Here is a 21,274-nt window from a genome sequence, read left to right on the forward strand (position 1 = left end):
CTGCTTTATAAGCTTAATATAAATCTATTTGCTCCAATGCCACTTTCAGTGGAGAAGAAAACAGATGTGTCTTACAAAAATATTGTGAAATCAAAAAAAGGATTGCTGGATATCAGCTCAGCATTTCAAAACTGTTATCTGGCACAAGCTCATGTGAAAACATTCTTTTGGACTATGTGTAAAGCAAACCCCCAAATCCTTGATGTCATTAAATTGTTGATGCTGTATTCATGCAATGGGAGTGTCGCCTCAACTGGCTGAGCAATAACCCAAACTTCCTTATTTTTCTTCCTACAAATACAAGAAAATTATTTTCTCGATGATTATTGGTTTAGTTATCAATTCTCTGAGTCTGTTTGTAAAATGAGGACGGTTAAGATAACTTTTTGCTCTACTGTGTTTTCTGATTCTCTGAACATTCACAATTTTTTTCAAGACATGTGACAGGAGGAATTCTAGGGTTAAGATTCTCCTGAGAGGAAAAAAGAGATTAGAGGCAGAGGTAGAAAGAGAGAAGGTACATTAGAGATGATATACCAGAGAAAGACCAGACTGGCTTCAAGCAGGAGAGGATTTCATCCGAGCCCCATTTCTTTATTTAAAGGGTCAGATCTGGGTCCTGTGACCAATTTCATCTTCCTGCCTTAATCTTCCTTCAGAGAGAAAATCCTTTCAAAGCCCCTGGGTTTATTCACTCTTGCGCATAGAAGCCTGACTTATAGGCTCAGACACACAGCCTCCGTTCAGGCTCTGTCAGAGTCAGACCCAACCTGGATAACTGATACATTAGCATAAAAATAGGAAGGCAAGAGTCCTGAGTGATTCGCTGGGAAATAATTCACTGCAGCAGCTATAATGATTTACAATGTGTAGAACAGAATGAGAACTTGAGCCCAAGTCTTGTGATAACAAAGTTCATCCTTCTTTCCACCATACCACATTGCCTAGGCTAAAATGCCAAGAGCCTGCCTCTACCCCCAAAATAATCCTGGATACTTAAGTGGTAGAAGCCTAGAGATGTGTGGAAAATATTATTTAAGCCTGTTTTTCATAGCAGGCATTACCGATCACCTCCACCAGTCATAGGTGCAGCCCTAGGTAAAGCGAATCCTCACAGTTCCATCAGAACCCGTATCCAGTCAACAGAGTACCTGCACATTAAGGCCTATGCTGAGCAGCTATGGAACTGAAATTTAAACAGACCAAGGAAAGATTGGGTGGTCAGGAAAGAAAAAGCAAATATAGGCTTTATTCCCCCCCCCCCCAAGGTACAGTGGGAAAGAAAAAGTAAACCTGTTGGAAGAAGCATCACAGTTCTGTTTCATATTGTTGCAGTTTGTTTTTTAAGGATGGAAAGATGTGAACCTACATGTAAGGCTAAGGAAAAGGATCTTGAGGGAAAAGGATGAAGTTGCAAAAGGGATGGAATAATAGATGGAAATAATAGTAAATGTATATAAGAATTGCTTATATACATTTATAATGTATATAACTAATATACATTATAAGAATTGCATATTTAAGTTATTTTAATTCACTCAGAAACCTTATGGGAAGGAACTATTATGATTCTGACTTTGTAGGTGAGGAAAATAAGGCATAGCTTAAAAGCATCATGTTGCAAGACTTGAACCCAGCTAGTCAGGCTCCAGTCAAGCTCTTTTTTTTTTTTTAATAAATTAATTTTTATTGGTGTTCAATTTACCAACATACAGAATAACACCCAGTGCTCATCCCGTCAAGTGTCCCCCTCAGTGCCCGTCACCCATTCACCCCCACCCCCCGCCCTCCTCCCCCTCCACCACCCCTAGTTCATTTCCCAGAGTTAGAAGTCTTTATGTTCTGTCTCCCTTTCTGATATTTCTCACACATTTCTTCTCCCTTCCCTTATATTCCCTTTCACTATTATTCATATTCCCCAAATGAATGAGAACATACACTGTTTGTCCTTCTCCAGTTACTGTGGCCAAGTTCAAAAAGGGTGTTGCCTGAGTTCTCCTCTGGGATTTTGATGGAATCTTGTCTCACATTTAGATCTTTCATCTATTTTGAGTTTATCTTTGTGTATGGTGCAAGAGAGTGGTCCAGTTTCATTCTTCTGCATGTGGATGTCCAATTTTCCCAGCACCATTTATTGAAGAGACTGTCTTTCTTCCAGTGGATCGTCTTTCCTCCTTTATCGTATATTAGTTGACCATAAAGTTCAGGGTCCACTTCTGGGTACTCTGTTCTGTTCCATTGATCTATATGTCTGTTTTTGTGCCAGTACCACACTGTCTTGATGAACACAGCTTTGTAGTACAACCTGAAATCTGGCATTGTGATGCCCCCAGATATGGTTTTCTTTTTTTAAAATTCCCCTGGCTGTTTGGGGTCTTTTCTGATTCCACACAAATCTTAAAATAATTTGTTCTAAGTCTCTGAAGAAAGTCCATGGTATTTTGATAGGGATTGCATTATACGTGTAAATTGCCCTGGGTAACATTGACATTTTCACAATATTAATTCTGCCAATCCATGAGCATGGAATATTTTTCCATCTCTTTGTGTCTTCCTCAATTTCTTTCAGAAGTGTTCTATAGTTTTTAGGGTATATTTTGAGAACCATTTGAATGGTAAATGGTTCTCCAACCTTTTATTTTCAGGTTGTAGGTGTCCTTCTGTCTAAAATGAGTCTCTTGTAGACAGCAAATAGATGGGTCCTGCTTTTTTATCCAGTCTGAAACCCTGCGCCTTTTGATGGGGTCATTAAGCCCATTCACGTTCAGAGTTACTATTGACAGATCTGAGTTTAGTGTCATCATGATATCTATTTAGTCCTTGTTTTTGTGGATTGTTCCACTGAACTTCTTCTTAAAGGGGAGTTTTAAGAGTCCCCCTTAAAATTTCTTGCAGAGCTGGTTTGGAGGTCACATATTCTTTCAGTTCCTGCCTGTCTTGGAAGCTCTTTATCTCTCCTTCCATTTTGAATGAGAGCCTTGCTGGATAAAGTATTCTTGGTTGCATGTTCTTCTCATTTAGGACCCTGAATATATCCTGCCAGCCCTTTCTGGCCTGCCACGTCTCTGTGGAGAGGTCTGCTGTTACCCTAATATTCCTCCCCATGAAAGTCAGGGACTTCTTGTCTCTTGCTGCTTTAAGGATCTTCTCTTTATCTTTGGAATTTGCAAGCTTCACTATTAAATGTCGAGGTGTTGAACGGTTTTTATTGATTTTAGGGGGGATCTCTCTATTTCCTGGATCTGAATGCCTGTTTCCCTTCCCAGATTGGGAAAGTTTTCAGCTAGGATTTGTTCAAATACATATTCTGGCCCTCTGTCCCTTTCGGCGCCCTCGGGAACCCCAATTAAACGTAGGTTTTTCTTCCTTAGACTGTCATTTATTTCCCTTAATCTGTCTTCATGGTCCCTTAATTGATTGTCTCTTTTTTCCTCAGTTTCCCTCTTTGCCATTAACTTGTCTTCTATGTCACTCACTCGTTCTTCCACCTCGTTAAGCCTCGTCGTTAGGACTTCTAGTTTGGATTGCATCTCATTCAATTGATTTTTAATTTCTGCCTGATTGGATCTAAATTCTGCAGTCATGAAGTCTCGTGAGTCCTTAATGCTTTTTTCTAGAGCCACCAGTAGCTGTATAATGGTGCTTCTGAATTGGCTTTCTGACATTGAAGTGTAATCCAGATTTTGTAACTCTGTGGGAGAGAGGGCTGTTTCTGATTCTTTCTTTTGAGGTGAGGTTTTCCTTCTAGTCATTTTGCTCAGTGCAGAGTGGCCAAAAACAAGTTGTATTGGAACACGGGGGAGTATCACTGGTCCGTCCAGCTGGTCTTCTGGGGGAGGGGCCTGCTGTACTGATTTTCAGGTGTTAGCACTTGGGGGAGCTGCTCTGCCCCTGCCTGCTGCCGGGCTCAGCGGGGGCTCCAGTCAAGCTCTTAATGATTGTGCACATCTGCCTCTCGAGGGAAGGTTTTTACATAGGATGAGATACACTAAGGGTGGCCTCACATTCTCACAGAGAAAAGACACTTCTTTCTTTATAGCAGAAGGAATTGACAAGAGGCTAGAGGGAGGAATAGAGAAATTTGGAGGAATAAGAGAGGATAGCTGAGGGCTTTCACATTAGATAACTCGGCTGATTCTTAAGACCTCTTACGTTCAGATCTATGTTGTTGGCACAAATACACAGAGGGACATTACCTCTCTGTTTACTGTGGCAGGTTCCATTTCCCAATTAGTCTACCAGCTATGATTATCTTAACAAATGTGTGAAAACTTGTGACTGGGACACAGACCTATTTTATAGCACTCTGTTTCTCCCTGTTTTAACTTTCACATCAATTATTGTTGGACGAACTTTGAAGAAACATTAATATTCTTGGGATCTATCCTGACACCATACAGCTTGGACTCCAATTTTTCCTGTGAAAGGAATCAAAGCTGTTGGAGTAATGAACTCCAAAAATTCTGAACTTATGCTCAGTAGTTTCCTTGGAGAAGTCAAAAGGCAAGGCATTGACCAATCATGGCATATGGCAGAGTATGGTCATACCTCTGAACTCTGAAGCCTCCAGTTTCAAAAGACCCAGTCTTAGAAGAACCCAATTATAGAGTTTGCTGGAAAAGGAAACTGTTATAAAATATCCAGTGCTAAATGATGTGTTTCAAACCACAAGTGCTAGAATTCAGATAAGGTAGCTAAGATAGTATTCATATTTATCAAGCTCTTTAGGCACTAGGTAATTTACACAAAGTGATATGTTAGTAAAGCAGCTCTCAAAAAAACAAAAAATAGCCTCTACTAGTAGCATGTGCCAGTTTCCATGGGGTAAATATTCCCACCATTGCTAATTTCAAGCACCTCACAAAATTCCTTAGTACCTAATGGTTAGCTCTAGAGAGCCAGTATGTGCTGACTTCAGCACACCACTGTGTTTGGTTACCCCATTTCATCCAACAGCCTTTTAAGGTGAGGACCACTATTATCTCCAGTGTACATATTAGGAGAAATATAATTTGCCTAAGAGCACAGAACTAGAATGGGGACAGAACTCTGAAGGAATCTGAGGCCCTAATAACATGACCCTATATGACCCTAATAACATCTAGCTATAGGCCTGTATACATCTTTAACCTAAAAAACAGCCACAGATATTCAAGGTGGTAACCATTCCCTACCTCTGGCTCATTTCTGATACATCAAAATGTATTTTTTATACATCCAATCCCTGCCTCTGGCTGGCTTCTTTTACAAATGCATTTTTCTGCTGCCCCTTGGGTCTTAGTTACTGTTTCTAGGTCTTTACTGTCCAGAACCTTGGTGTAAAAGTCCACTAAGTGTATATTTTACTTAGTCTTTGAAATATGTTCTGGCCCCTTGCCACATAAGGAATGGACCAGCTAGCAGCACCATCTGGGAACTTGGTAGAAATCTAGATTCTTTTTTTTTTTTGCCCAGATCTACTAAGTCAGAATCTGCTCCATAAGATGATCCCCAGGTGATATATATGCTCATTAAAATTCAAGAAGCTTTGCCTTAGCCTACAACGATGATATAGGGGCTTTCATGTACCAAGAATATGTCACGTTATATGTTGTTTTTGCAGTTGGCAGTGACTGGCACTGATATAACACACTCTGTCATATCCCATCCCGTTTGTGGTTGTTAAGGGTAAAGTCTGTGGTCACAAAACAGAGTGACTCTACAGAGTGAGACTTGTCCCATTAGCAACTATTCTGAGCAAACAGCGACAGGGTTCTCTTCCATTAACCTGCTTAGTAACCTCAAATTTTGTTTTTCTAATTCTACAAGAAACTTTGGAGAGCCAAGTTCAACTAGATTCCTCACAAGGATTTCCTCTCAGAAAAATTAATGCAAAGAAAAATAACTTCTAAACACTTGAGAGTTTGTCAGGAAGTGGTGGGGAGGAATGAGCTTGCTGGAGCCAGACCTCTTTGACATGCTAACTTAATTCAAACCACAGGACTTCATTTGAACTTGGCCAATCATTCATGAGTTGAAAATAGAAGGGAAGGATATGTGGCCAAAGTTAGAACTTTTAAAAACATTTTTGAGATGTTCAGTAAATTCACCATCTGCACAGACATTTAAAAAGCATCATGGTTTGGGTTCCTGTTATGTTTTGTTTTCTGTATTTTCCCAAACCATCAAGTTGCTGAGGAAATGGTCACAACCCAGATGTAATTGAAGGTAAATCCCCACGGTTTCCAGTTGAGATGGAAATCTAAATGAAACAAATGCAGTTCAGAGGGAAAAAAAATTAAAAACATCTATTTGGGATTTTAAAATAAAGGCCAAGATTATTCTAATCTGTGGACATCCGTGGTAATATGAGTGCTTGTCATCGAGTACTAGGCTAAATATATCCAACTGGAATAGTAAGGTGAAAAATCCTTTAGCATTTTTCATCTGGCCAAAGAACAGTAGCAAACATGCTTTCTAGAGGCCAGAGGAGCGGCATTATTCAACAGAGGGATAGAAGGAAAAGCATTCTGTCTGCTGTGGGGAGGGTTACTGTGTTTTTCAGAAGGTGGTCATTCAGAGATATTTCTTCAGGCTTCTAGTGACCAAGAATAGCATCCATGGACTCTGAGGTGCCAGGAAGCCATGAAAGGTAGCCTCCTAAATCATCCCTAAACTGAAAGCTTTTTATGAATGGGAACCACATGCCTATTTTGGTCACCACCATGCCCCTGGCACCTGCACCATTGCCTGGCACATAATTAGTGTTCATTAAATATTTATCAAATGATGGGTGAATGAATAAAGCTGTTTCTCCAGATTAACCTCCAGGTAATGCTAGAAATGACAGGTAAATACTCAGCAACTTCCCATCATGATATGTATGAAGGTAAAATGTTAGGTAACCTGGAACACCTGGGTGACTCAGTTGGTTAAGCATCCGATGCTTGATTTCAGTTCAGGTCATGATCTCAGGGTCCTGGGATCAAGCCTGCCATTAGCCACCCCCCTGCCCCTTGCTCAGGCTCAGCAGGGAGTCTGCTTCTACCCCTGCTTGTGCTTTCTCTGTCTCTCTCTCAAATGAATAAATAAAAATCTTTTTTGAAAAAAGTTTATGGTAGCCTGGAAACTAAAGATAAAAGGAAAACACAGGCAAAGTCAGAAATTGGGATGTCTGCACTAAGTCGTAATGCGATTGTACAGACTGGGAAGGGAGAAGAGGGGCACTCACTGTGGGGTCAGAAGGCTCCATCACCTAACTCATCACTTTGCCCAAAGTTGGATTTGTCCATTTGGGCATTTAGCATTTGGCATTTAACAAACCAGAATCTATTACTGGCTACTATGAGCGTAGCACTCTTTGGGCACGGTGAGAGACGAAAGACCTATCACTCAGCTCAGACCTTCTGGGAACTTAGAATTTAGTTGTGAAAGTAAGTCTAGTATGATTATATAACAAATTTTCTAATGCAGTGCAAAATATCAGTCTTTTATGATTAAGTGCAAGTTAGGGTAATGAATGTTAAATGATCAAAGAAGTCTTTGCAAGGGAGATATAATTTAAGCTCTAAGAGTTCCAGGCACTTAGTAAGTGCTAAATGTTTATTTGTATGGATGAATAAGTAGATGAGTGTTAAAAGGTATGAGTTAGGGATCCCTGGGTGGCGCAGTGGTTTGGTGCCTGCCTTTGGCCCAGGGCGTGATCCTGGAGACCCGGGATCGAATCCTACGTCGGGCTCCCAGTGCATGGAGCCTGCTTCTCCCTCTGCCTATGTCTCTGCCTCTCTCTCTGTGTGACTATCATAAATAAATAAAAATTAAAAAAATTAAAAAAATAAATAAAAGGTACAAGTTATAAGATCAAAGTAACATGAAAATTGTTTTAAGAATAATGTATATATATATATAAAGTATATATATATATAAAGTATACTGCATATTTTATAAGGACAAAGTTCATATTACAGCTTCATGAAATGAGTAGGTAGAGTATAAATAAATAGTTGGAGATCCAAAGTGATAGAAAGCATCGATTTTCAGTTCTTCCAGGATTTCAGACAAGAATATAGTTCTGAGTAAAACACTGGGAACTCTTAAGTGTATGGTTATCCTTAGGAAAGGTTAGATAAGCTTCTAGATACCAAGACAGTATCTACTGATTTCAGAAGTAGTGTAAGAAACCCCTTGACTCCAGGGATAGCAGCAAAGACTCTTTTGTCTTATGGTCCACAGTTCTTTTCCACAGCTGATAATATTCTTGAGCAGCCACTGCTTCTTCATCCCCAACTGTGCTGGTTCACAGAAGCATCTAATCAAGGATCCAGCAGGGGAGTGATATCAGGGAGAGAAGTGGTGCAGGATGGGAGTGGTGGGGGTGGGAAGGGAGCATCTGGGAGTGGTAAAGAGAAACACCAAGAAGCAACCCCAATTCCACAGGGACATAAACTAAAGCAGCCTGTAGACTGATACCATAGGAAGGTAATGCTCATGTTATATAACTATAATGGTACTAAAGAAAATGATGATGGCTTCTTGGGGCTCTTCAGTGCTCCGTGTTCTTCAGTGTAGTTCTATTTCTTCTTCTCCTCTACCCTCTTCCAAACTGTGCCCCTTCAGTCCTGCTGGAAATCAGTGATATAGCTGAGCCAGTTGGTTAAACAGCTTTTCCTTAAGATTATATGGAGCCCTATAAAATAGCAATGTCTGGTAGAAATAAAATGCAAGCCACATGTGTAATATTAATTTTCTGGTTGGCATATTCAAATATAAGTAAACAGAAACAGTTGAAATTAAGTTAATGATATACTATGTCTAATCCAGTGTGTCTAAAATATTATCATAATGTAAATTTTTATAAAAATTATTGGCTCACCTGGGTGGCTCAGTTGGTTAAGTGTCTGCCTTTGGCTTAGGTCATGATCCCGAGGTCCTGGGATCCAGTCCCACATCAGACTCTCTGTTAGGTAGGGAGCTTCCTTCTCCCTCTCCCTCTGCCTGCCACACTGCCTGCTTGTGCATTCTCTCTCTCTCTCTCTCTCTCTCTGTCAAATAAATAAATAAAATCTTTTACAAAATTATTAAGGAGACATTTTAGATTATCTTTTTCAGATAAGGCTTCAAAACTGTAGACTTCCAATACATATCACTTTGGACTAGCCATATTTCAAATGCTAAATAGCCAGATGTATTAGCTGATAGCTACTGTATTGGACACTGAAGCTCTAGAAGCTCTGAAATGTTTGCTTATAAGGATCCATTAAAATCTCAAAAAAAAAAAGTCCTTATAAGAACACTAGTCCTACTCCTGACACCTCCACTCTCATGACCTAATCATGTCCCAAAAGCCCCCTACCTCCAAATGCCATCATACTGGGGACTAGATTTCAACACATGAATTTGGGGAAAAAAAACCCACATTCATCTACAATGAGTACTGTGGAAAAAATTATGAAAGAAATTTGAATTATTTAAGTCAGTATTAATTAAAATTATAATTGAAACTACACACCATGAGTCTTAATGGAAAGTTTTAAAGAAGTTGTTGACCTGAGTACTTTAAGAATGCAAGTGCCATGAGACGCCTGGGTGGCTTAGTGGTTGGGCATCTGCCTTCAGCCCAGGGCGTGATCCTGGAGTCCCAGGGTCGAGTCCCACATTGGGCTCCCTGCATGGAGCCTGCTTCTCCCTCTGCCTGTGTCTCTGCCTCTCTCTTCTGTGTCTCTCATGAATAAATAAATAAAATCTTAAAAAAAAATGAATGCAAGTGCTAGTTAGTTTTTACCTCTAAGTAGATTTTAAAATAACAAGGTCAAAAAAATTATGTGCCAATTTTCATAAAATTTAAGTTTAATCTACACTTAGGTGTCATATTGGCATTATAAAGTTGAATTTGCTTACTAAGGGGAGAAAGAGATACATTACTGAAAGTTTTATTTAAAAGATCCAAGGATTGTTGACTTCATAACATTTTATTTGTTACAAGAAACTGCAGGATTTAGCAAGTTTATGGTGGAGAACTGTAATTGCTCATTTAAAGTTAAAACCATGTTCATTTTGAGAGGTTAATTTTTCATCAGACTTAGGAATAATTAACCTACTAATGGATTTCTTTGGCCTAGTTTTAATTAACCCAACCAGGAAAAAAAGATTATGTGTATTCTTCTAAAATCAGAAACAAACCTAAAGGCATTTTTTAGTAATATAGGTAAGTGACTTCAACAAATTTCTTTACAACCAGTGCATGATTTCTATTTCCCATAATACTATTTTACATACATTATTGGGTCCTAATTCTTACAACACTGGGTATTTTTTTAATCCTCATTGGTTAAATGATTTGCTCAGTATCACAAATGAGCTAGAAATGTGCTTGAACTGGGACCTAAACTCGAGGCTGGCGACCTAAACTTGAGGCTGGCTGACGCCCAAGGCCCTAAAGCCTGCCTGTGCTGCTACTGTTACAGCTCTCACTTCCCAAACCTGAGCACGTTGCAGGGGAAGCTCTGGTTTTGCCTGGATAAGATGTAGAACTATCTAATATTTTTCTGAGAGTTCACCTTTGGTTTACAACACAATCAGAAATCATTAAAATCTGAAGTTCTCAAATACGTGATTTCTCATTTATATGGGAAATTTTCATCATTAGTTCTTAACAGAAAGTACTTATTATGGAATTTCCCCCAATGAGTGATGGTTAATTGGGTTTTATTATAACATTATCAGCTTTGGCAGGAAGAGTCATTTGATGATGTTCTTCATTCTCAAAGTGTATTCAGTGAAGTCCTTCGTTCACTAAATGTTTATTGAGCACCTCCTCTGTGTCCTGCTCTGTGTTAGACTATAGGGACACAAAATGGACAAAGCAGACAAGGGCCCTGCCCTTATGAAGTTTACCCTCTAGTGGTGAAATGTCTTATTTTGGGTTTCCTTAGGAGCAGACCCAAAGACAATGATTCCAATGCAAGTGGCTTACTAAAAAGCATAGGAAATACCAGTAGGAAAATGAGGAAGTCATATGGGGAGGAACCGGGAGCCCATAAAAAGTGTGTTGTTAAACCAATTAACACAGGAAGCAACGGAGCTTAGTCCTAAAAGGGAAACTCAGGAAAATGGCATAAAACAGCAGGCCTCAGGATCACTATATCCAAAGGCAACACAGCTGGTAGGTGTACACCAGCTCCCAAGAGTCATTGGTCAAGGGCCACTATTGGTTGGGGGAGGGCGTGATTAAGGCCCTGGAACTTCTGACCTACCCTGGGAGCTGGCAGGGCGGCCTTCTGAATCCCAGAAAATGCCCTCAGACCAAAAATACAGAAATGGGCATTTGAAATTTGAAACTGAAGCACATTGAAAAGTCTGGGGACTGACAGGATCAGCTCCAGGGAGATAGATAATGAAGACATACTGAAGTATAAGTTAATTACAGGTAGTGATAATTATAAAAGGGAAAATGAGCTCATTGTATTAATTGTAACTGGGATGGTGCAGGGATGTGGCTGCTACTTTAGGTAAAATATGGAAGTCAGTAAGGCCTCTGAGCTAAGACCTTAGGATAAGAAGAAGCCTGCTATGGAAGGGTCGGGGGAAGAGAAATTAGACCAGCCCTAGGCAAAATATGGGGCATGGCTAATGCCAGTCCAGGAACTGCTTGTCATCAGTTGGAGACAAGGTAAGTACAAAAATTGAGAGCACTTTTAAATGTAACCATTTAGAATTGGATATAGCAGTTCGATGTTGCCACAACTTCTAAGCCTAAGATGATGGATTTGTCTCATTGAACATTGTGTAGACTTGTTTGGGCGTTGTCAAGCTTGCATGGAAAGTTATGCACCGTTGGATAATGTTACACATGTGGCATTTTAAGGTTAGTCCATCAATTATAATCTAAAAGTGTACAAATATCTAATAGAAACACTTATTTATAAAACTTGCTATTTTCAGTTTAATTTTTGACAAATATGTTTCAAAATTTAGGATGACATTATTAAACTATAGAGGTAAATTTGTATTGTTAACTCTTTCAGTTTTATTGAGGTAGGATATACATAATCAGCCCTTTGAGGTGTTAGGTTATAGGAATTTGACAAGGGAATATAGAGCAGGTAACCATTACTATGATCAAGATATAGAGTATTTCTATCACCACGGAAGTTATCTCCATTCCCTTGATAGTCCATTCCCTGCCTCCTGGAAAGCACTCCCTTGATTTCTATCTCTGTATTTTTTGCAAGAATGCCTTATCAGTGGAGCCATGCAGCGTGTAGGGTTTTGTGCCCGGCTTCTTTCCCTCCGCCTAATGCCATGAAGATTCATCCACATGCTCCAGGCAGCAGTATGTCTGTCTTTCCTTTGTATTGCTGAGTAGTGTTCCGTCATCATGTGCACCATGGTCTGTTCCTTCACCAGCTGATGAACATGCAGACTGTTACCAGTTTTGAGTGATAATGAGGCTGCTATAAACATTCATAAACATTCTTTCGTATTATGAAAACAGATGTTTCCATTTTTCTTCAGTGAATGCCAGGCAGTTGGATCACTGGGCCATATTTATGTTGAACTGTCTAAGGAATGGGTGACCTGTTTTCCAAGGTGGCCATCTGCAGTCCTCCAGACTCCCCACCCTTGTCTATTGTTAGCTTTCTTAAAGCTATTCCAATTATGTGGAAATACCAATGTGGCGGTATTTCTTTGTGATTTTAATTTACACTTTTCTAATAATTGATAATGTTGAGCAGCTTCCCGTGTATTTATTTGCCATCTGTGTCTCTTCTTTGGTGACATGCCTTTTCAAATTTTTGCCCTTTTTAAAATCGGATTGTTTATCTTTTATTACTAAGTTTTGAGACTTCTTTGTGTATTCTTGATACAAGTCCTTTATCAGGTATATTTTACAAGTATTTTCTCCCTCTCTGTGGTTTGTCTTTTCATTTTCTTACAGGCATTTCTCAAAGAGCAGAAGTTTTTAATTATGGCAAAATACAATCACAGTGGCCATAGTGATTGAGGAAATAGATTTTTCATTTTAATTGTTATTAAATTTATGTAGCCTCATATGGCTAGGGGCTACCATAATTAATGGACAGTGCAGTGTATTAGTACCTAAATGTACTTTCAGTGAACAGTGGGTACACTTTTTATAATTCTTTTTTTATTCTATGTTTGTTTTGATTAATTTTTTAAAGATTTATTTATTTATATATTTATTTGACAGAGAATGAGAGAGAGCGTGAGGGAGGGTGCAGAGGGAGGAGCAAACTCCCCACTGATCAGGGAGCCCAATGTGGGGCTCGATCCCAGGACCCTGTGATCATGACCTGAGCTAAAGGCAGACACTTAACCGACTGAGCCACCCAGGTGTCCCTGTTTCAATGATCTCTTATTGACATATAACCTTATACCTGCTGAATCTAATAATAAAAATTTGGGCTGGCATTCTGTAAACTTTTCTTTTTATTTTTCTATTATTAACTATCATATTTTACTAATGTATCAACCCATGATGCTTTAGAAATTTAAAAACTTGGCCCTTTGGCACAGGTAGTCTGAGAAACACTGTGGCCCAATCTCCCTAACAGGGGTATTTCTCATCATAAATCCACCGAATAGCATTCTGGAGAAGGAAGTAACTGGTAGGGTGAAGGACTAGAGGACTATTTTAGATAATGTGTTCAGGCAAAGTCTCTCTGAAATGGTGACATTTGAGCTAGAGAAATCCATTCCAAATGGAGGGGCACAATGGCAGTTTTGCAAGGTTGGGGGAAGACCTGGCATGTTCAGGGACCAGAAAGGAGAACGGTGTGGCTGGATGTGAGAACTGAGAAAAGTGGAGAGAGATGAGCTGCAGGGGAAGCCAGCAGCCAGGTTTTGCAATCATAGAGACCTCTTCTCTCTTCCCCTCCTACATTATAGATAATAGTTAATGAAACACAGGCACCCCCATAAGTCTGAATAAGGGCCTTATTCGAAATGTACTTGAAGAAAGAACCAACTGTTATCTTACACTTGGCTTTAGTTGGATAGCAAGAATTTTCTCTATATTTGAAGCCCGGGAAGCAGACTTAACTATAATAGGTTTCATAAGAAGCTGGGGGGTGGAGTTTTCTTGCCACAGATTAAGACACTGAGGCTCGGAAAGTTCTATAACTTGCTTAAATTACAGCTCAGGAGAAGCAAGCTCAAAGTCATATCCTTTCACTCTATTTGACTGCCCTTCTTCAAAATGAGCCCCAAATAGCCCTTTTACCCACATGAAATTGTTTATTTTTGAATTTGGTTTTTGGTAATGTTATAAATGGGTGCAAGAATGTAACAATTATAGAGATTTTGCATTTATTTTGAGAGTTCCTCCTCCGTGTTCATTTCTTGAAGCTGCTGTGACAAATTAGCACAAACTTACCTGAAAACACAGAAATTATTCTCCCGCACTTCTGGAGGCCTGAAGTTCAAAATCAATCATCAGTGAATGTACTGAACTCCCTCTGAAGTCCCAGGGGACAATCTGTTTCTTGCCTCTTGCAATTTCTAGCGGCTCCAAGTATACCTGGTTTGTGGCTGCATCATTCCAATCTCTAGTCATATGACTTCTCTTTGTGTGGCTCTACTAAGGACACTTATTGTTGAATTTAGGGCCCACTCAGTAGGATGATTTCTACTTGAGATCCTTAACTTAATTACATATGCAGAAACCCCTTTTCCAAATAAGGTCACTTTCATGGGTTCTGAGGAGTAAGATGTGGATATGTCTTTGGGGGCCCACCATTGAGCCTACTATACCCTCCCTGCATTTAGCCTTAGAACTCTAGGCAGTCTGCTGGGGACTTACCAGACTCTGCTTATTTGTGGACTACCAGGGATCTTTAACCTATATCTGAAAACCATTGTTTCAGATATTTTGCCCAGTTTTCTAGTTGTTTACATAGGAGGTAAATTCAGTTCCTATGACTCCAGCATGGCCAGAAGCAGATGCTGCACCCAAGAGTGTTAAGTTCAATGAGTGTGGAGACCTTGCTCATACCTGCATCATCAGAGCCTATAGGAATGACTGGAGTGTGGTAATCCTTCCATAGCAATTGATGAATCAATGAGCAAATGAATGAGAAGGAAGTTAATCTAAATCCTTTTGCCTCATTTGGGCAAGCTTGAGCCATCTTTCTCTAGCTGAGTATTTGCTAGCATGAGTCACTTTATTTGCCAATCCACTGAGCCTTCTCGTTTCAGCTTTTATGGCTAATGCAAAAGAAAAAAAACAAAAACAAAACAAAACAAAATAGCATCAGGAAATATAAGAGATTTGCCTATGGAGCACATTTTGCATAACGATTTATAGGAAGTAGGTTCTGCCCATGTTTTATTTTTATTTATTTATTTATTTATTTATTTACTTATTTATTATTTATTTATGACAGTCACACAGATAGAGAGAGAGAGGCAGAGACACAGGCAGAGGGAGAAGCAGGCTCCATGCACCGGGAGCCTGATGTGGGATTCGATCCCGGGTCTCCAGGATCGCGCCCTGGGCCAAAGGCAGGCGCTAAACCGCTGCGCCACCCAGGGATCCCTCTGCCCATGTTTTAAATAGAAAGAATTCAGGACATTTTGGGGAGAGGGACTAAAGTGGGGAAGGTAAATGAGTAGCAGTATTGCCACAGGGAATTGAGGCCAGATGACACATTTATTGGAAAATAAATGGTAAGGCAGTAAGAAAATATGCAAAGCAAAAAATAAGAAAGAAACTTGCTTATCAAAGAACACATGTCCTAAATTATATCAGTCCATTAACAAAACAAATTATGGTCATATATATGAAGGAAAACGGTTTCTGCTTTCATTTCCAGATGCAGACACAAGGTTAAAAAGAAAATACTACCATTATTAAGAGCATTTATGTGAGCATCTGCTATATGGCTGTGTGACTTACCCAAAAATCTGATTGAGTATAGAGTTCTCTTAGTTTGCTTTGAATTTATTACATCAGATTTTTAATGACAAAAATAAAATAACAGGCGTTTGTTATAATAAGACTAAAACTACAAAGGTGGATGGAGTTAGAAATCTACTACTTTAACCCCTTGAGGTAACCAATATTAACAGTTTAGTGGGTATCTTTCTACATCTTCCTTGATGTTCCTTAGAATATATATAAACATATTTACATATAGAGTGGGTGGTTTTCGGTTTTATAAAAACGTGAACAAATGAAGTATATAACTATTTTTTCATTTAACAATAGATGAGAGACATCCCACCAGGTGAATATAGAGATTTACCTCACATTTTTAAAATCTTGAGTATGAATGGACTATCTTTTATTCAGCTGTACCTCAAATGATATACATTCTGCTCTTTTCTGGTTTTATCGTCCACCACATATAATACTGCACTGAACGCCCTTGTGATTGCACTGTTTGAATTTCATTGTCTTCGGTATCTGAGCCTTGAAATCTAACCTTTCAAATGCTACTTGCTTCCCCTTATCCTCCCTGTCATTTGGAGAATGAAGCTGAAGGGGGAGACTGCAGATGAGCTAGGAGAGCCGATAATTACTCCATACAGCACATGGCCAGCAGCTTCCTGCTACACTATTTACATCCTATTCCATTGAGATGGCACTCTCTGCTCACATGACCCAAATGCAGCTCTCACTCCACCAAGAACAGCTGAATCCAACTGCATTGGCAGCTTTGCACATGCTCCGTCTGGCCCTGTGAATCCTCACTCACCCATTGAGATTTCTGTAGGTTTAAAGCAACATTCCAGCTGCTGAAGCTCCGTGACCTCCAGTGTTTTCCTGGCTCAAATCCAAGGCAGGTGGCCCCCTGCAAATGGTGTTTATTTTAGAATTTGAGCTTTTTTGTTTATTTGTTGGGGATCAGAAGGTATATAATAATTACCCACAAGCATAGCTGATGAATGGAGCCACAAGAAGTAACTCTTTCTGGCAGGTATAGGAATAACGTTTACCTATTGCCATCATTTGCCTTGACAACAACCTGCAGCTCTCATGCATGTTTCTCAAACAGAGGTCTTGGCAAGTGATGCTGTATCTGACTGATGTGTTGACTGTAGCATGTGAGATGGTGTTTTTTTCCTCTCTAGAAACCTGGATGCTTTTTGCCATTCTGATGGTAAATGATGAGACAGGCAACCATGGATTTCAGCACTCCATCTGTGTTTGATCAGCAGAAAGGTAAAAATGCTGCTTTAATTCATCCTTTGGTTCTTCGCATCTTCATCTCAGTAGTAGAGATTTTGCAATTCTAAGGGAAAAGAGAGATGTGTGTGTTTGGGTGTGTGTGTAATATGGAAAGAAAATTTCACATAGAAAACAAACCTGTTCTAAATGTTCACTTCTCATTTGATAAGCATTTGGAAGGGAAAAATAAGCTTATGGTTTGTTTGTCTTGTTAAAATATTTCAATCTACAAATTTTAAGAACTGGGTTCCGAGCACACCAGCTATTTCAAATACAATCATCTTTATTCTCATTTGATTTTTTTCAGATCTTCTAAAATAATGTTATAGTAAGTAATATAAAAAGAACAAATCACATGTCTCTTTTCAATCTATTAACCCAATATCTCATTGCTACAGTTTTATAAATACTTCTTGATTCCCTTTAAGAATAGATGTTACCTAGATTTACGCTCTAGTTGATTATTATCTCATCTGGGGTTGTATGATTTATCACTACGTTATTATTTGTAATGACAGGATATAGATTTCCTACTCATAATTTGCAGAGTGGAGGTCACTTTCCACGTGAAAAGATTGCTGTGAAATCAACTCATCCTCATAAAAAGCATGTATTCAGCCAGATAGTTTACATGTAGACATTTTGCCTGTGAAGTGTTTACATATTCATAATACTTTTGTGCAACTGTGCATCTTTTCTATGGATGTACAGGAAATTTCCACTCTGTAAATGTCATAAATATTTTTTAGAATATTTTTTAAAATACCTGCTATCTAAACCACTTTCTGTCATCTGTGAGTATTCTTCAGGATCTTTGAAGGACCAAGTCCTTTGGTCATTTACTTGTTTTGGCTACAGCATGAAAATGGTGATTTGTGAAAGCCTCATTAAGAAAATTCACTGCTTCTCTCTTTTTCCCTTTTCCTGCTCTAGGCTATACTGTGTTTACTATCCTTCAAGCTACATTTGGTTTCATGGGTGAATTATTTTAGTTCAGTGCTTTCTCAAATATTAGATCTACATTTACATCTCTGAGTAACTCTATGTACAGGGACACACACACACACACAGGTAGATTGATCTCCACATCTTAACTCACTTTGAAATGTGTGTGTGTGTGTGTGTGTGTGTGCACCTTCAGAATGTGTTGGTTCAAACTGCATTTGAAGATGAACACTGTAGAGAAAGTGATTGTTACGCTATGCCTACCGCCATCCAAAAGTGAAAATATGCCTAAATCCAAGACCTAATACTGTCTAAAAAATGACATTGTTGAGTTATGCAAAATAAGACTGAGCCCAAAACATAGTTAACTAGTTAACATATTAATTTGTAATATTTATTTTCTTATAGCACCTTTCATGTGAACAATTCACAGCATTTCCTCCATCCCAGTCCTAACTCTCCCTCATCGAAGTTAACCTTCTCTCTACCATCTCTATCTCTAGTTCTCAATCCTCTCTTTAAGAGATGCTGTGGTATGGTGGAAATAGCATAGATTGGAATGGCAGATTGACTTCTTAGCTAAGTGACCTTAGAACATTACCTAACCTCTCTGGGCCTTACTTTCCTCAGCAATAAAATGGAGGAAATGATGCTGGCTTAGCAAGGTTGCTTTGAGAATATAAAATAATATACAAAAAGCACCAGTCACACTGCCTAACATGCCATAAGTACTTCAAAATTGTGGCTGCTTTTGTTACTATTATTGCTATTATAATTATTACTATGGGAACTATGAGTTCTTCGAATGTGAAAGGCTCTTCACTTCTCTATCTCCAGCTTGAATTTAGCAGTCCTCAGAACAAAAAGTTTAGTTAATACTAGTTGACTAGAAAACTTTTTTTTTCAGAATTCTAGTGTACCATTCAGAGCATCCCCTAGAATAGTAATTAATTAAATGATACCTGAATAGTTCTATTATCACATTAACCCTTCCATCCTCTTAAAAGCATGAAAGGCCATAATGGTTTAGACCATTATATAGATTTTAAATACCAATATGGTGGTGTTGGGCAAACCATGACAAACTGACTTTCTCTCTAAAAGTTAAATGTGGGCTTTATTTGAAGGCTTTCCATGAATCCTGAATATTTAGAAAATCAAAATCCTAGTAGATGCAGATGTTTAGGAAAGACATGATATCTGGAAGGATCTTAGAAGTCATGTAACCCATTGGTTCTCAAGCTTAGCTGAACATGAGAATCACATGGACGGGTTTTGAAAATGCTTATGCTTAGATCTCCAGTTTAATTGGTATGCGGTGTGGCCTAACAGAATCTCCCCAGGAAGATCCCATGTACAACAAAAACTGAGTAGCACGCATCCAACCTATCTCCTTAACGTCTCAGATGGGAAGAGTAAAGCACAGAGAGGTTAAAAGATGGGCCCTGTTTGTACTAATACACCCAGCTAACAAGTCATAGAGGGGAGTGAGGCCCAAGTGTTCTCTATCTAGACAACAGAACAATGAGAAACTTCTTTTCATGGGTGGTCTCTGGCCTCCATAGCTACAGTGGAGTGGTCGAGGACTCAAGCAACTCTGGTTTATGAGTTCCCAGAGAATGGTTAGCATTATGCACTTGAAAAATATGACACAGAATAACCATCAGGGCTCAAATGATGTAGATGTGCTAAGTCTGAATCCCTCCACTGGCATTTTTCTTTATGAGGCATCCTTATGCTAGGGGCAAAGGGAAGGATGGCATTTGCTCATATTCTGTCTCAGTTTTCTTGCCATTTGTATGCACCTGGGCAAACTGATCTCTGTCTGTAAAATGTGCAGGGTTGCTGGGAGCCTTAAAGATCTGGTTATCTGACTGGCCAAAGGCATTAGAGCTGTGTTTCTGGCTTGCTTTGTGAAATTGTGACGCAGGAAGCCTGGGTCTGCAGAGCTCTCCACTCCTGCTTTGTGCTCTTTGCTTTCACCATAGCAACATTGCTTTTGGTCCCACGTGCTCTTCCTGGCTGTCTTCCCTCTCAAAGCCCACATGCAGGAAGGGACCTGTAGTAAACTCACTTACTACAGAACACAAAGGTTCCTACTGCAGTGGAGATGTTATGTAACTGAAGATATTTGCATTTTAAGCTTTGTATCTGATTGTGGGAAGAAAAGCTTTGCTGTGCCTGAAGGAGGAACCCAAGGCCTCAGAGAGAGAATGGGAGCTAGACAAGTGGTCCCAAGGATGTTACCCACATCTGGCCCTGCCTGGGGTCTGGGAGGCAACATGTTTGATGAGCAGTGTGTTTGTGGGCACCTGAGGGGGCTGGGGCCCACCTCACAGGCTTTTTTACTGGTAGAGTTGCTGAGACAGTAAGTGGAGGGCCGGGCCTTTCAGTGCAGATTAAATCACTGCAGTAGTGTCATAGGGCTGCATAACAAAGTACCATAGGTTGGGTGGCTTAAAACCACAGAAATGCATTGTTTCACAGTTCTGGAGGGCAGAAGTATGAAATCAAAATGTTGGCACCTGCTCATTCTGGACTCTCTAGGGGAAAAATCTTTCCTTAGTTATTCCAGCTTCTGGCTGCTTGTGCCTCCGCTCTGGTCTGTGCCCCATCTTCACATGGCCTTGTCCTCTGCCTGTGTCTCTCTTGTGTGCATCTGTCTTAGAATTCTCTCTGCCTCTCTCTCATGGTAACAATGCATATATCACATCTAGGGCCACCTACATAATCTAGGAACAAACTTCTATTCTCAACATCCTTAACCTGATCACATCTTTTGATGTATAAGGCAATATCTACCTTTTTGGCCATATACAGTAAAATTCACAGGTTCCAGAGATTAGGACATGGATGTATCTTCAGGGCCACCATTCAGCCTGCTACATGGCATGAAAAGGTATCAAATCTCAAGTCCCTTGTCAGAAAGTATAGTGACTGGGGTTTGGGTAAAATCCATTCTTATTTAAGGTAGAGGGATATTTAGTCTTTGGGAGGGAAAGATGGGAAGGACATCTATTTGATACAGACTCTGCAGGTACTTTACATAGATTACATTTGATAGGAATAAATGTTTTTTGAGCATTTAGCAGAGCCAGGCTCTGTGCCCAGGACTGGATACAGACTAGCTTATTTATTTATTTATTTATTTATTTAATT

General features: G+C 39.5%; 1 protein-coding gene across 1 annotated transcript in view; it reads left to right on the top strand.

The window, feature by feature from the left end:
* Window positions 1-21,274, top strand: part of ANKRD55 (ankyrin repeat domain 55) — a 409,242-nt gene that overhangs the window by 303,979 nt on the left and 83,989 nt on the right. The window contains exon 12 of the mRNA XM_055332857.1: window positions 17,074-17,164. Within this exon, the coding sequence (XP_055188832.1) occupies window positions 17,107-17,164 (58 nt within the window). The 5' untranslated portion in view covers window positions 17,074-17,106. The remainder of the gene's footprint in view (window positions 1-17,073; window positions 17,165-21,274) is intronic.

This window comes from Nyctereutes procyonoides, unplaced genomic scaffold, assembly GCF_905146905.1.
Source record: "Nyctereutes procyonoides isolate TBG_1078 unplaced genomic scaffold, NYPRO_anot_genome, whole genome shotgun sequence".
In the NCBI taxonomy this organism is placed as follows: Eukaryota; Metazoa; Chordata; class Mammalia; order Carnivora; family Canidae; genus Nyctereutes; species Nyctereutes procyonoides.